Source organism: Corylus avellana, chromosome ca2, assembly GCF_901000735.1.
Source record: "Corylus avellana chromosome ca2, CavTom2PMs-1.0".
NCBI lineage: Eukaryota > Viridiplantae > Streptophyta > Magnoliopsida > Fagales > Betulaceae > Corylus > Corylus avellana.
The window spans coordinates 4,669,468-4,684,227 of NC_081542.1; the positions used below are offsets into that span (position 1 = coordinate 4,669,468).

Consider the following 14,760-nt stretch of genomic DNA (forward strand, 5'->3'; position numbering starts at 1 on the left):
CGTTTTTTTTGACTTAAAAGCTCTATTTCTTAAACACATTCTCAAACATGCTCGAAATTTTTAAGTTTTGCCAAGACTTCTACTACTACCAGATTTGGTTAAAGGTTCCTAGCTGCAAGCACATTTTCTTTATGATTTTGTACAAGCATATTGGTGCATATTCGCTGATTTTGTTTGTGTAAAAATGCCTCCAAAATTACTTAACTAGTAATTAATTCGAAGTGTCAATGTAAAGTAATAACTTGAAGAATTACATAGATCTCTTAGTCAGAGAACAAAGCAGTAGAAGATAAATCTCTGGTTTTTTTTTTTTTTTTGTTTTCAATAAGATAGCCATGAACCAATTCACATGAATAATGAATCAGAGCAAGATGCTAAAAGCACCATAACACAACTTAGCAATAAAAGGACAACATCAAATATTTCAATCATAGATCGGTCACCAAATTTAGATCTCCAAAGGGCAAAAATTAACAGATAGGTTAAATTGCCGTAGTTTAGTAGTTTGTGTGGTTTGAATGTTGCTTTTTAAACTTTAAAGCTACATTGCCAAAGTAGTGATGCTTTGGTGGAAGGTAATCTGTATTTTTTCAAAAATAAATAAATAAATAACATAATTCCAGACAACTAATATCCTAAACCCTTCTGCACTTTTCATTACTAGAAATTCCAAGGAACTCAAGAAATTAGTATCTGCATTATTCAAAAGCTAGAAGTATATAAAAATTAAAGGAACTGGGTCAATCTTTTTATTGAAAAGAGAGAGAGAGAGAGAGAGAGAGAGAGAGATTAGAGTTAGGTTGAATTGAGTTTACTAGTCAAAAAAAGAAAGAAAGAGTTGTTATAAACACACGTTAGAAACAAGATTTGTTGCTTTTAATCTCGTTTAATAGGTAAGATTTGTTGCATTTAATGTTGTTAATTATGGTTGGGCATCAATTATGGGGACAAAGGAAGGGCAAGCTCTAAAGATTAAAGGAGATCTCACGATAAGTGCAGGCTACTCAACAAGCTTGTGAGTTGCCCTTTGGACAGGTGTCTATTACGGGCATAGAGTGTATACTTTCTTGGGTACACCAGGTATTCATTTTAGCAATTAAGTTTTGCCCGCCCCACAGTCATCCACTTGGGTAGGCATGAAACAACCAGCCTTTCCAGCTGGGTCCGGACCCCTTCAAATCAGTGGCTAAATGTTAAGTGGGCCCCAAAAGCACATGGCCACGTCAGCATCCGCTTTTACCTTTTTTTCGTGACAAATAGTCCCAACATGCTCTCTCTCTCTCTCTCTCTCTCTCTAACAATATTTTTTTTTTAAAAAAAAATGGAGGATATTTTGAGTTATGTCAATTAATTAATGGGATTTGTCTACTCATTATGCATAATTATAAGTTGTTCGAAAACGTGTAATTTAAAAAATTATCGATGATAAAATTAAAATGTAGTTAGTAAAATTATAATTTTTAAAATATAGTTAAATACTTTGTAAAATTATTGTTTAATTTTTAAAAACGTGCACTTTTTTTATATTTGAATTTTGAAACACATTTTCGATTGCGACACTTTGCATAAATTTGATAGTGATAAATCTTTATTACTTAAATTAAATAAAACGGAATGGGCTCTCGAAGATAAGGGATCAAAGAACTTAATAAGAAATCTAAGGGTCCCTTTGGTGTTTGGGAAGATGAGGTGAGAGAATGGATGATCAATGATGATTATTTGGGATAAAAAGAAAGCTTGATTATAAATCATGGAAGCCATCATTCATCAAAAAGAAATCGTGCAAGTCATCAAAAGATGAAAAAAAAAAAAACGTCAACTCAATATACAAGTATAGGACAATTGGACTTTTCAAATTCCACTTGCTTGGGAAAAGAAAAACTCCCACTTGCTCCTTAATCATTGCTAATAATATTTATGAAAAAATATAACACAAGCAAAACAAATTGTTTTTTTGACTTCTTTCTTTTTTCTTCTTTTTAATTTGTTCAATAAGACTATGCCCCATTTTGCAGCAACCTTTTAAATATTTTAAACCAAATTTCATAAGTTCATATGCAATTAAAGAATTCCCCTACATGCCTTTCCATGTATATGGATTCATGCTACACAATGAGGATGATATATGGTTGACCCAAATTAATTTCGCAACCAAACTTTTATTGGGTCAATTTATATTTTCCCCATAGTAGCACGAGCTGCAAATGTCTTACAAAGGGTATTACTAATTAAAAAAAAAAAAAAAAAACAAAGGGGTTTAACCAATTTATTTGTATTTAATACAAGAAAATAAAGATATTGAGATGTAAATGAAAAAAAATGACCCATTTGAGGTGGTTGCATGATCCATTTGTTCAAGTTGTGAGATCTCTCTGTCAAAATCTTGATTAAGAAGAAAGTTAAGAAAAAGGACAAGAATAGTTATTAGTTGGCGTAGATAGTCTAGGTTGTTTACCGATCTGTTTGTCCTAATCCACCAAATCAATATGCTGTCTTAATCCACCTAATTTTTGCCAACCAATACACACCACTGTTCTTCTGATACGGAGTGGAGAGGTTGTCCTTTTTGTGGACGGCCATTTAGATTTATTATAAGTCAACATCATATAAAATGACCCTTCGATACTACACCCAATCCACATATAGCTTTCCTGCATCAAACTACTTTCTTTTCTTTATATATATATATATATATATAAATTTACGTGGCAGATGTGAACGGTGCATGACACAACATTTATGAAAAAATTTAGTAAAATTTAATTGTTTAGTAGGTTACGTGATAAATGTTATGTTAACTGTTTAGTTAATTTATAAGAACTTATAATAAAAGTTGTAATATTTGTATCAATGCTCTAAATTTAAGCTTCAATTGAAATGTAGGGCATAATTTCCCATTCTGTCATGTTCAAATCCGTTAAAAACATGTTGAGAGTAATATCATTCGTGTGACAAATACAAATCAAATGTATATTTCTAAGAGTTAAGAGTATGTGGATTGCATGATTTGACGGTGATTAAGTGGTTTTGAGAAAATCTTTATGAAGTTGGGTTAGATTATGGTTTGATCGGTCTTGAAGGAACACTTATTGTTTCCGTTATCTAAGCCCTTATTAAGTAGTCTCCAACAAGTAGGTGTTACCATAAGTAGAATAGACATAGTTGTCCCCAAGAGGTAGCTCAATCGGCTGGGACCACACATAATGAAGTGGATGTCACTAGTTCGAATCCCTTTCCCCCCTCTTGTGCGGACATGTCAAAAAGAATAGACATAGTTGATTGCCACCTCATGCTCTTTTAATTAAAAAAAGAAAAGATACAACCAAAACAAAATCGGTTTTCAATACATCTTTACCTTAAGCCTAGTCCAAGAGTCGCAACTCTTTTATAATTTATTGACAAGATATTAAAACTATTCTAATGTGTTAACAAATTGTAAAATACTTTAGAGTGACTTTATTTTAGACCCCTGAATTACCACATCGATTTGAGAAGTTTTTCAAATTTCAAAATCTCTCAATTTTGACCTCTGAACTTTCAATTGCAGTCAAGTTGAATCCCTCCATCAGATTTAACCGTTAACTTCCTTGATTTACTCATAAAAATACCAAAATATCCCTGATTTTTTTTTTTAAAAAATTTTAATTTAGAATTAAAGGTAAATTTAGAATTTTATAAAAAAGTCATGGATATAAAACATCATTATCTCACTTTTAAAGTTTAAAATATGATGAAGTTTAAATTGATTGCAATTGAAAGTTCATGAGTCCAAATTAAAAAGTTTTGAAGTTTGAGGGTTTTTTAAATCGCTTGATAATTCAAAGGTCTAAAATGAAGTTATCACAAATACCTTTTAACCCTCCTTTCTCCCTTATCAATTAGTAAATAAAAAATAAAAATTGTTAAATAATTATAGATTAATTGTAGGTCTAATTTTTTTTTTCTTTTTGAGAAAAGAGATAAAAATGCCAAAACAAAACCACCGCCGAAGGGACCTTTGCGTAATTTCACCTATTATCCGACCTCTCCTCCATTACAACGAAGATTAGGACGTAAATGTCATTATCAACAGAACTTCGTCCAAAAAATCATCGTCTTTTCCGCGTTTTCTCTCTCTAAGAAAAACACACTCACCTTCTCACACACACACGCTCTCTCTCTCTCTAGATTTCTCTTCCAATCAAATCACAGAAAACCCTGTGAGCCTCTCTGTCTCTCTCTCTCTCTTCTCTACGCACACAAAAAGTTTTCAGGGTTTTTGAGCACCTGATCGAGGGTCAAGAAATGCAGGCCTTGTAGAAGGGCTCGCAGCTCTGTTCAATGTCCGATCCTCTCGGCCTGATCTAATGCTAGAACTGTGAGTTTACGGCTTTTTATTTAATTTCTTGAAATTTTTCCCATTTTTAAAACTATTTTTGCCACTTCTAGTTCGAATTTAGCTCAATGTGGTAAAGAAACAAAAAAATTGAGATCGGTTAGTGGAGATTTTTGGTGGTTATATGTGAATTAGTTGAATGAAACTGTGTGAATAGATGGAATGGGTTGGTCTTGTTGGATTAGGTTTTTGATATGAGCTAGTTTTGTTGTTTTTTGGCGCATTTTGGTATTATTTGATTTGCATTTGGTTTATTGCTTAGGGATGGTACTGATTATTTGTGCTGAGTTGGTATGCGAAGAAATTAGATCAGTTAGTGGAGATTTGTGTGTTTTATGTGGGGTTTTTTTTTTTTTTTCTTTTTTTTCTTTTGGGGATTGGAATGTGGGGTTTTGGGTGATTGTGTTTGACTGGTTGGTGTTTTGTATGAAGGTAAGAAATGCCATAGGCCCATAGATTTGGTAGCTTCAGAGGTTCTTTTGTACATTTTGAGGGCTATTTTGATTTCTGTTTACTGTCTAGGGTAATGTATTTTTCTGATTACTGAAATGGTACTTTAGGATATTTAGATTAGTAAGGAATAATTGCCTGCTTTGTATTTTTAGTTTGGATATGAGAAATTATGTGAGAAAATTTGGATTAAATGGCAAGTTGTAGTTTTATATGGTGCGTAGTTTATATAATATGGTAGTATCTTTCATACATGGAAGTTTTAGATCATTGGGTTTAGGTATGTGCATATTTTTATGCCTGTTTGTGATCTAAGTGATGAAATTGCGGAATACAATCTAAATGGTTGTTTTGGATTATTAGGTTTTTGGCATTGAGGTCTTGGAAATGCCGAAACGTAGACTAAGATGAGCCAAGTGGAAGTGTCGAGGATGAAGACTCTTGTTCCACTTGCGACTCTAATTGGCCGTGAGCTTAGGAATGAGAAGGTTGAGAAACCTTTTGTGAAGTATGGACAGGCAGCTTTGGCAAAGAAAGGAGAGGATTACTTCCTAATAAAACCCGATTGCCAGTGGGTTCCTGGGAATCCGTCGACATCATTTTCTGTTTTTGCGGTATTATTTCCTATCCATATACATATATAAACTCATGAACTCTAAGCTATAATTAAATACTTTTCATCTGGTTACCAAGAAAAACTGAGAAAAAGATTATGCAAATTTCAAAACCAAGTTCTGGTTGAAGTTGGTTCTGTTGAATAGAGTTCTTGGTTTTCAAGTCTCAACAGTGGAAATTTCAATTCAGCATTGAGAAATTTTTGTTTCTTATCATTTCCTTCCTTTTCTCAGCGACCAAGTGGAGCATCACTATTACTCCCTAATGGTAATAATACCCACTGGAATTCTTACTTGGCAGATTTTTGATGGGCATAATGGTATATCAGCTGCTATCTTTGCAAAGGAGAATTTATTGGCTAATGTTTTAAGTGCAATTCCTCAAGGAATCAATAGGGACGAGTGGCTTCAAGCCCTTCCCCGGGCGCTAGTTGCAGGTTTTGTGAAAACTGACATAGAATTTCAGCAGAAAGGTGAGCACCCCATTTTGTTATTACATTTATATGTTTTTTATTTTTGGCATTTTCTTTCGGGTTCATATATTTTACATTTGGATATTAATGACAGGAGAGACTTCTGGGACGACAGTTACATTTGTTGTGATTGATGGTTGGACTATCACTGTTGCATCTGTTGGTGATTCGCGATGCATATTGGACACCCAAGGCGGTGTGGTTTCTCTCTTGACTGTTGATCACAGGCTGGAAGAGAATGCAGAAGAGAGAGAGCGTGTCACTGCTAGTGGGGGTGAAGTAGGAAGGCTCAATGTATTTGGGGGAAATGAGGTATAATTTGATTATATATGTTCAGCATGCTGCTCGCAAGAAGCTCTTATGCATTATATACTATTCCCATATGGCCTCTTATGTGTTATATGCCATTCACCTATCTTACTGGCAATCTGTATATGGTTCATAGGTTGGCCCCCTCCGCTGCTGGCCTGGTGGATTATGCCTTTCTAGGTCAATTGGTGACACAGATGTTGGAGAATTCATTGTCCCAGTGCCTCATGTTAAGCAAGTGAAAGTGAGCTCATTATGTCTTATTGGTGATGGTTTTATTTGCATATATGGCAATGCATTCTGAAGTTGAAAAATCTTCTTTCTGGTTGTTTAGCTTTCAAATGCTGGAGGAAGACTTATAATTGCTTCTGATGGTATCTGGGATGCTTTATCTTCTGATATGGCTGCCAAATCTTGTCGAGGTTTACCTGCAGAGCTTGCTGCAAAGCTTGTTGTGAAGGTGATGTTTAGAATGGAATTCTTCTTTCAAGTCCAAGATGATACTTAGATTAACTTTGTCTGGCTTAATGCTTATTTGTTCCATTTTTACTTATCAAAAAAGTAAATGTTCCATTATTTAGGAGGCTCTGAGGTCAAGGGGCCTGAAGGATGATACAACCTGCCTTGTTGTCGACATTATCCCATGTGACCATCCTGTTTTACCACCAACACCAAGGAAGAAACAGAACATGTTCAGTTCACTAGTCTTTGGAAAGAAATATCAGAATTCTATGAACAAATCAACAAGTAAGCGTTCGGCTGTCGGGGTTGTGGAAGAGTTGTTTGAAGAGGGTTCTGCTATGCTCGCAGAAAGGTATTTATTAATTTTCATAATTTAACATTACTAAGTTATGCTACCGTCATGTTTATAGAACTCATTTACGACAGTTCTTAGAGCAGGATATTGAGCCATCTTATTGGATGCTCCTGCTGCAAATATTATTTTATTTTATTTTTTTGAATCCAGAACCTGTTGAGTAAATGGTCACTTGCAATTTTCTCCCGTAGTTGAATGTATGGGCTAATAGACGTCATTAGTCAAATCAAGGCCAAATTACTTCTTCCTATTGTTTAATAACATAGGTTATATTATCCTTGACTTTAATGATGTGGCTGCATGTTTAAAAGAAATAACAAGGGGGTCTTAGGTTTTGTCATCTTGGTTTCGTCCTTAGTTCCTCTTTGTCTCAATGGAAATGCAGGCTGGGTAAGGATTTTCCTCTGAACTCGAACTCTGGGCTTGTCCGGTGTGCAGTCTGCCAAGTAGATCAACCCCCTGGTGATGGAATAACAGTAAATTCAGGGCCTTTCTTCTCACTGGCATCAAAACCATGGGAAGGCCCCTTCCTCTGCACTAATTGTCGGAAGAAGAAAGATGCCATGGAAGGAAAAAGGCGAGCAGTGGCACAGTGACCTCATAGTAATTTATCTGGTAAATTAGTAAATGTTGATATATATTTTTTCTCTGGCAGTGTGAGCATGCTTGGTTTTCCTCTTCGAAATTGTTGCTATATAGATGTGTGTAAGAAATGAGGTAGAGATACAGAGAGTGTAGGTGTTTTGGAGATTGTGAAAAGTTTGTGTCAAGTCTGTTTGTGCTCAGCTGTTGGACTGACTGACAGAGGACGGACATGCTATCTATTAGATATGTTTGTGATAGTTTGATTACTAACAGCTTGAATTTGTAAGTAAAACAAAGATTGCGTAATGATAAGTTATGTTTCAGCAGCGTTTTCTTCTTGTAGTTATGGTAGATTTGTTTCTACTTTTCATTTGTCTTCTCAATGATATTTTATTGAGAATGCTACACGCATTATACAGGGCAAGATGTTGACAAATATTTGCTGTTATTTATAAACAAAGACTGACTTGGTACACAGCTGTTCCCAGTTATCATTTGTTAAACAGCATCAATTGGAACCACAGTACCAGTTCCTGGTTGTTTCAACATTGTTTTATTCTGTTATGTTTATACATGGTTAATATTTGTTCTTGGTGTGGCACTCACACCATTTCCAGTTGAGTATACCTTCTAGTAATCATCAAAGAGTATTGCTTCTCTTCGGACCTATTTTACACTTGTTGACGTGACATGTTTTAAGTGATTTTTTATGCCACTCATTTCAAAAATAAGGAAAGCAACTTAAAGAGTAATAATATTTTTCACATTCATTTTACACCGATTGACGTGACATGTTTTAAGTGGTTGACATAAGAAGCTGCTTAAAGTTACGGGATGTTACTTAAAACACTATGTTAGCCGGTGTGAAATGAATGTGGAAAGTATCATTACTCAAACATAAAAACACGCCACTTGAAGTAGTTGAAGTAGTATCACTCATAAGCAAATCATGACTTTTGGATTTGAAATTTATTCAAAGTAGTATAGATGGAATATTGCAGCTGATGTTGGAAAGTTTTGCTAACCCTTGGATTAAGAGATCAGGGAGAAGTCTAAATGCAAGTTGTAAGGCTAATGGAGGAAAGCAGAAAAATATATGTTATTGACAAGGATGTCTCCAGAGGAATATGCTACAATGCATTTTCCCCACCATCTCAAAAAAAAAAAAAAAAAAGCAGCAAAGAGAGAAGAGGTGGTGGGTAGAATGAAAAAAAGCATATCTCGATGTCTCCGCTCTCCATAAAGAATGAATTGGAAAAAAGTCAAATAATAACAAAAGAAAAGCATGCGATGGTCTGCTATCTTTTGTCAAAAGTTTGTGGGGCTCAATTTGGAGAAGCTGCATGAACCTCTTGACATTATTAAGTCCAAATATATTGTTTTATAAGATCCTTTTTCTGTTTTCCTGCTGTGTGGAAAATTGGATTTTCCATATTAGCTACTGTTGAGACCTCATTATGTCCTGCCAGGAAAAAAGCACATAAAATTAGTCAAATAGCAATGATTGGGAGCACTTTCTGTTTTTTTTTCCAGACATTTTTTCTTTGGACAAGGGAATCGTTGTAGAACTTGATAGTTTGGGCCAAATCGTAGTAATAGCCAGATGGCCCAATGGAGTTTGGTTTGCAGTTAAAGCCAAGAATTGGTGGCATTTTTATTTATTTATTTATTTTCTAATTGAAAGGGGATAAAGGGATACCAAGCATTGGTGGCATAATTAGGAGTGATTTAGCACACAAAACATCTAATGCATAATTATAACATGATAATTAAAAATACATGAAAAGTGATGAATACAGAGCAAGTAGAAACAAGCAAACAAGTGTCATATACACGTGCATGTGACACAAATGAGCAAAACATCAACACCGAAGTTTTGCACAAAAAAAAAACCTACAAAACTAGTAGACCTTGGTAACGGAATAGAATCCTCTTTATTTCAGTTTGATTTCAACGTCTCAATTTTCACGTTCATGATGCAGAAAATACAACAATAAAAGCAAAAAATATTAAATCGCCTTATTATTATTATTATTTTTCAGGTAAATGAAAAAGGCATTTATTTGCCCACACACTCATACTAATTAAGTTCACTAGCCATGTAATCCAGCCAAACTAATGCTATATAAAATAAACTCTAATACGACTATCATATAACTTGATTTTGTGACAGCAAAAATTAACATTTGGATCCGCACTCATAAAATATAAAATAAAATCAAGGGCCGATTTTCACTGTCACGTTATCCCAGTTGTATGACAGTCCTATAGTAGTCTACTAAATAGCATTGCTCGCCCAACAACCAAAACTCAGTTGGGGGGCACCCATTGCAGCTCAATGCCATAGTTCCAAGAATCCAAAGGGGCTCCAAGCTTGAGATCCACCACAGAGGTATAAGCACTGCACCCTCCAGCCCTTACCCTAATCATATGTGAAGTCATGGCAGAATCCTTCAAGTAATGGCAGCAAAGGGTGTTTCTACACCCACTTGCCTCCTCCACCTCCTCCTCGTACAGCCTGCAAAAGCTGCTTGAAGAACAGTTGAGAGGCGACCTGAGAATGTTGTCGGTGCAGTTCAGCAGCATGACAGTGTTGTGAGTAGAAACGTTGAAGGGCAAGCTCTCGTCCAGCTTTAATCCCTCAGAAGCAAAATCAGAAGAATAACACGTGTCTTTCTTTATTGGCGGTGGGCTTATAACAAGCTTATAAGCACTCGGGTTAATGCTGAGGATTTTGTAGTAAAATCCTCCTCCTGACAAGAACTCAAGAACGCCATTGTTGCAGTAGACTCTGTAGCGAGAGTTTCCACAGCTGCCATCAGTGCTTAGAGGGTATGGAACTTCAGTGCTACCACATTTTGGGCAAGCATTGTCTGCTGACACGTGGGAGAGTAAAATGGGCACAAGAAACATCAGAAACATCCTCAGTAAAGTGGTCATTGTTTTGGACTTAATTGGGGGAAAGACCAGATGCAAGCAAGAAATGCAGAGAGAAAGGTGTCTATTTATAGGAAATCACAAGAGAAAAGTTGGGACCATTGGAATATAATAACATGTATTAAAATGTACGGGAACCCATGAATTTGGAAAGCCCTCGAAGTGCAAGGCTTTTATAGTGCGTTATCACCTATGAATGACAAGAGGCGTGCCAGTGTGTTTCAGCTTTATTGGAGAGATTAAGAGCTACCATTGAACTCCCACTCACAGATCATTAAATAATTAGCAGGTAGATATGATTGTGGGTGTAGAGAGGAAAAATGGTTCAAATGAGAGGATCTGGATCGTTTCTGTTGATACTGTTGACCGCACCACCGAAATTTAGCCAAGCATACTTGCAAAGACAAATAAAAATAGATACAGTTGACTCGAAGGAGGATGCCAGCGGAGGACACTTTAATGCCTAAGTTAGTAGGTTAATTTTGTGAAAGGTAGCAGATTAAGTGATAGAATGGTGAATTGCATGTGTACCCTAAACTTAGGCATTTGATCTCTTTCATAGGGTGGTCATAAATAAGACAGGTATTCCGGACTTAAAAGGTATTGGAGGTCAAGGGTTAGACATGAAATGTGATAGATCTTCATAGAGATCCCCTAAATTTAGGCATTTAATATCTTTTATATGGTGGTTATAAATAAGGCATATATGTAGGATTTAGAAGGTATTGGAGGTCAAGGATCAGATATGAAATGTGATAGATCTTCATAGAGATCCCCTAAATTTAGGCATTTAATATCTTTTATAAGGTGGTCATAAATAAGGCATGTATGTCGGACTTGGAATGTGTTAGAGGTCAAGGGTCAGACATGAAATGTGATAGATCTTCATAGAAATCCCCTAAATGTAGGCATTTAATATCTTTTATAGGATGGTCATAAATAAGGCAGGTATGTCAGACTTGAAAGGGATTGGAGGTTAAGGGTCAAACATGAAATATGATAGATCTTCATAGAGATTCCTTAAATTTAGGCATTTAATATCTTTTATAGGGTGATCATAAATAAGGCATGTATGTATGATTTGGAAGGTATTGGAGGTCAAGGGTCAAACATGAAATGTGATAGATCTTCTTAGAAATTCCCTAAACTTAGGCCTTTGATATCTTTTATAGGATGGTCATATATAATGCATGTATGTCGAACTTAGAAGGTATCGGAGGTCAAGGGTCAAACATGAAAGGTGGTGAATCTTTATAGAAATCCCCTAAACTTAGGCCTTTGATCTCTTTTACATGAGTAATTCTACAAGTTCATCATTTGTCAGTCAAAAAATGAGACTTTTAAAATTACTATTTGATTAAAATCTAATAATAATTATTCACAAACCTAACAGTAATTTTAAGACTCGCATCATTTTTGGAGTAACATAAGATGAACTTCTAACATTGTGAGATCTTTTCATACTTTATTTTTCATCTCTTGTATTTTATTTATTTTATTGTTAATTTTTAGATTAATATTATTTTAATTTAATAAGAATTTTGTACGCCATCAAAAATTATTTCAGATATTCTATAGACGATAGAAAGGTTGTACAGAGAAGTATATCAGATGCAAACCTAACTAGTAAGTACTCTTGATCAAAACCTATGAAGAAGGGTGAACTCATGCAAAAAAATTGCTCTAAGAAAGGGGACAATCATTCTTTTCTCCACCCACTATTGTGGATTCCTGTTTGTTGTTATCAAATGATTCAAATAATAAGTTAAGCCGACAAGTGTAGGAGATGATGGGATTTAAAATAAATTGACGCCAAGCCCACTTTCCTCGTATAGAATTTTTGGGTGCCACGTGCCCAATGAAAAGCCCCCATTTCCTGAAGTGGGTCTCCAGTATATAATAAATTTAACATAAATTGAGAGGCCAACCCCACTTTCCTGGTATAGAAGTTTTGGGTGCCACGTGCCCAATGAAAGGCTACCATCCGCCCATCTCCTAAGGTGGTTTCTAATTAATTAATTAATTATAGGGAAGGTTATTGTCATTTTGGCCGGTGAAGAGGTAACAAGACCTTCTCCGGTCTATTTTGTACCGAAGACTATCCAATTAATGGTCAAGATCTCTTTAAAGAGATCTTGAGGTTATAAATGAGACACCTATTTATAAACAAATAATAATAATAAAATAATATATATTTTTAAAAATAATTAAAAAAACAATAATAAAAAATTTAAAAAAACAAAGGGGTGGCCGGTCACCCCAGTTGGGGCTGGGGGTGGCTTCGACCACCCCAGACCCCCTTGGGGGTGAATCGGCCAACCCCAGACCACCGATCTGGGGTGGTCAAAACCACCCCATCTACTTACTTCCATTCACTCTCATACTGGTATTTCCGGCCACCCTTTGGCCACTTTTTTTTAAAATTTTTTTTATTATTTTAAATTTTTTTTATTATTTTCTTTTTATATATATATATATATATATATATATTATTTTATTTTATTTTTTATTAATGGGACATGCGTCTCATTTATGGTCTTAAAATCTTTCTACAGAAATTCTGACCATTAACTAAATACTCTCCAGTCCAAAATGAACTAGAGAGGATCATGTTCCATTGAAGTGTGCATATAATAATTCTTTAGGGAAGGTCAATATCCTTTGGCCATTGAAGAGAGTAAGGGTTATTGACATTGTTTGGCCATTAATCTGTAGATGTGGCCACGTTCCCAGGTTAATTGAATTTTGAAAGTGAATGTCTACAACCAATATAATGAAAAGGACAGAGTTTCTTTTTCTAATTTATTAAACTTATGCGCTTCAAAACACGCGAGAATCATATGCATTTTGAACAAGTAATAATTAAATAAATTGAATTGGAAACAAAATATCAACCTATACCTTTGTCCTAATCAAAAGATAATATACTTAAAATCCCTAGTTTGACCATGTGTCAACCTATAATGCACTATATGATCTACATAAGCAAAATCAAATCCTAGGTTAAATATCTAATGCTTAATTATAACATTATAATTAAAAATACATGAAAATTGAGGAATACAGAGGAAGTGGAAACAAGCAAACAAGTACACGTGCATGTCAAACACCGAAGTTTTGCAAAAACCTACAAAACTAGTACACCTTGGTAATAGAATAGAATCATCTCTATTTCATTTTGATTCTACCGCTCCAATTTCCGCGTTCATGATGCAGAAAATACGACAATAACAACAAAAAATATTAAATCACGTTATTATTATTTTTTAACCCACACACTCATACCAAGTTCACCAGCCCCGCAGCCCAACCACACTAATGCTATATAAAATAAACTCTAATACGACTATCAACTTGATGTTGTGACAGTAAAAATCAACATTTGGATCCACACTTATAAAAACATAAAATAAAATTAATGACTGATTTTCACTGTCACGTTATCCTAAGCACTGAAGAACAAGTGGGTGTTCAACCTGAAAAGGGATAGCAGTGGAAAGCTAGCAAAGCACAAAACACGGTTAGTAGATAAAAGCTTTGCACAGAAGAAAGCAATGGAGGTCATTCCTTACTCCTTAGCCGTTGGGAGTCTTATGTATGCCATGGTGTGCACACGACCAGACATTGCACATGTTGTAGGTACTATCAACAGATTTCTCCTAAATTTGGGCAAAGACTATTGGGAAGTTGTGAAATGGATCTTAAGTTATCTGAAGGGTACTTCCAAGTTATGCTCAAGGACGAAGCATATTGATGTGAGGTATCATTGGCTACGTGAGGCGATAGACAAAAAGCAAATGAAACTTGAAAAGATCCATACAGAAAAGAATCTCTTTGATATGTTGACTAAGGTGGTTCTGACTGGGAAGCTTGAGCTATGTTCCCAGTTAGCTGATTTAAACTTCCTGTGAGTGGAGTTAGTCGTGGCTTGCTCCTTTAAGTAGGGAGGGGGAGATTTGTTGGCTGCCGACAAGGTTTTTCCCTACTTAAGATAAGATTTTGATTAAACAAAATGGAGCAAGTCCTACAAAGATTTATCTAGATGGTTCTCCATCCATCTAGAAGGTTCTTTTCAAAGATTTATCTAGATGGTTCTCTATCCATCTAGAAGGTTCTCTTCAAAGATTTATCTAGATGATTCTCCATCCATCTAGAAGGTTCTATTCAAAGATTTATCTAGATGGTTCTCCATCCATCGAG

General features: G+C 35.2%; 2 protein-coding genes across 3 annotated transcripts; one reads left to right on the forward strand and one right to left on the reverse strand.

Annotated features, from left to right (window-relative positions):
* Window positions 1-4,084: 4,084 nt before the first annotated feature.
* Window positions 4,085-7,955, forward strand: LOC132172339 (probable protein phosphatase 2C 5). 2 transcript variants are annotated; one of them, XM_059583823.1, is made up of 9 exons: window positions 4,085-4,357; window positions 5,189-5,439; window positions 5,674-5,707; window positions 5,826-5,912; window positions 6,007-6,224; window positions 6,358-6,465; window positions 6,556-6,681; window positions 6,803-7,035; window positions 7,424-7,955. In XM_059583823.1, exons 2-9 carry the CDS (start codon window positions 5,233-5,235, stop codon window positions 7,632-7,634), a joined length of 1,224 nt encoding a protein of 407 aa, XP_059439806.1. In that variant the 5' UTR covers window positions 4,085-4,357; window positions 5,189-5,232; the 3' UTR covers window positions 7,635-7,955. The 2 variants fall into 2 exon arrangements, with proteins under 2 accessions (XP_059439806.1, XP_059439805.1); XM_059583822.1 differs by lacking the exon at window positions 5,674-5,707 and having other exon boundaries at window positions 5,741-5,912.
* Window positions 7,956-9,933: 1,978 nt separating this feature from the next.
* On the reverse strand, window positions 9,934-10,563 carry LOC132168574 (wall-associated receptor kinase-like 20). The gene has a single exon (XM_059579572.1). The coding sequence runs from the start codon at window positions 10,561-10,563 to the stop codon at window positions 9,934-9,936; it is 630 nt and encodes a 209-aa protein (XP_059435555.1).
* Between the last annotated feature and the right edge of the window lie 4,197 nt (window positions 10,564-14,760).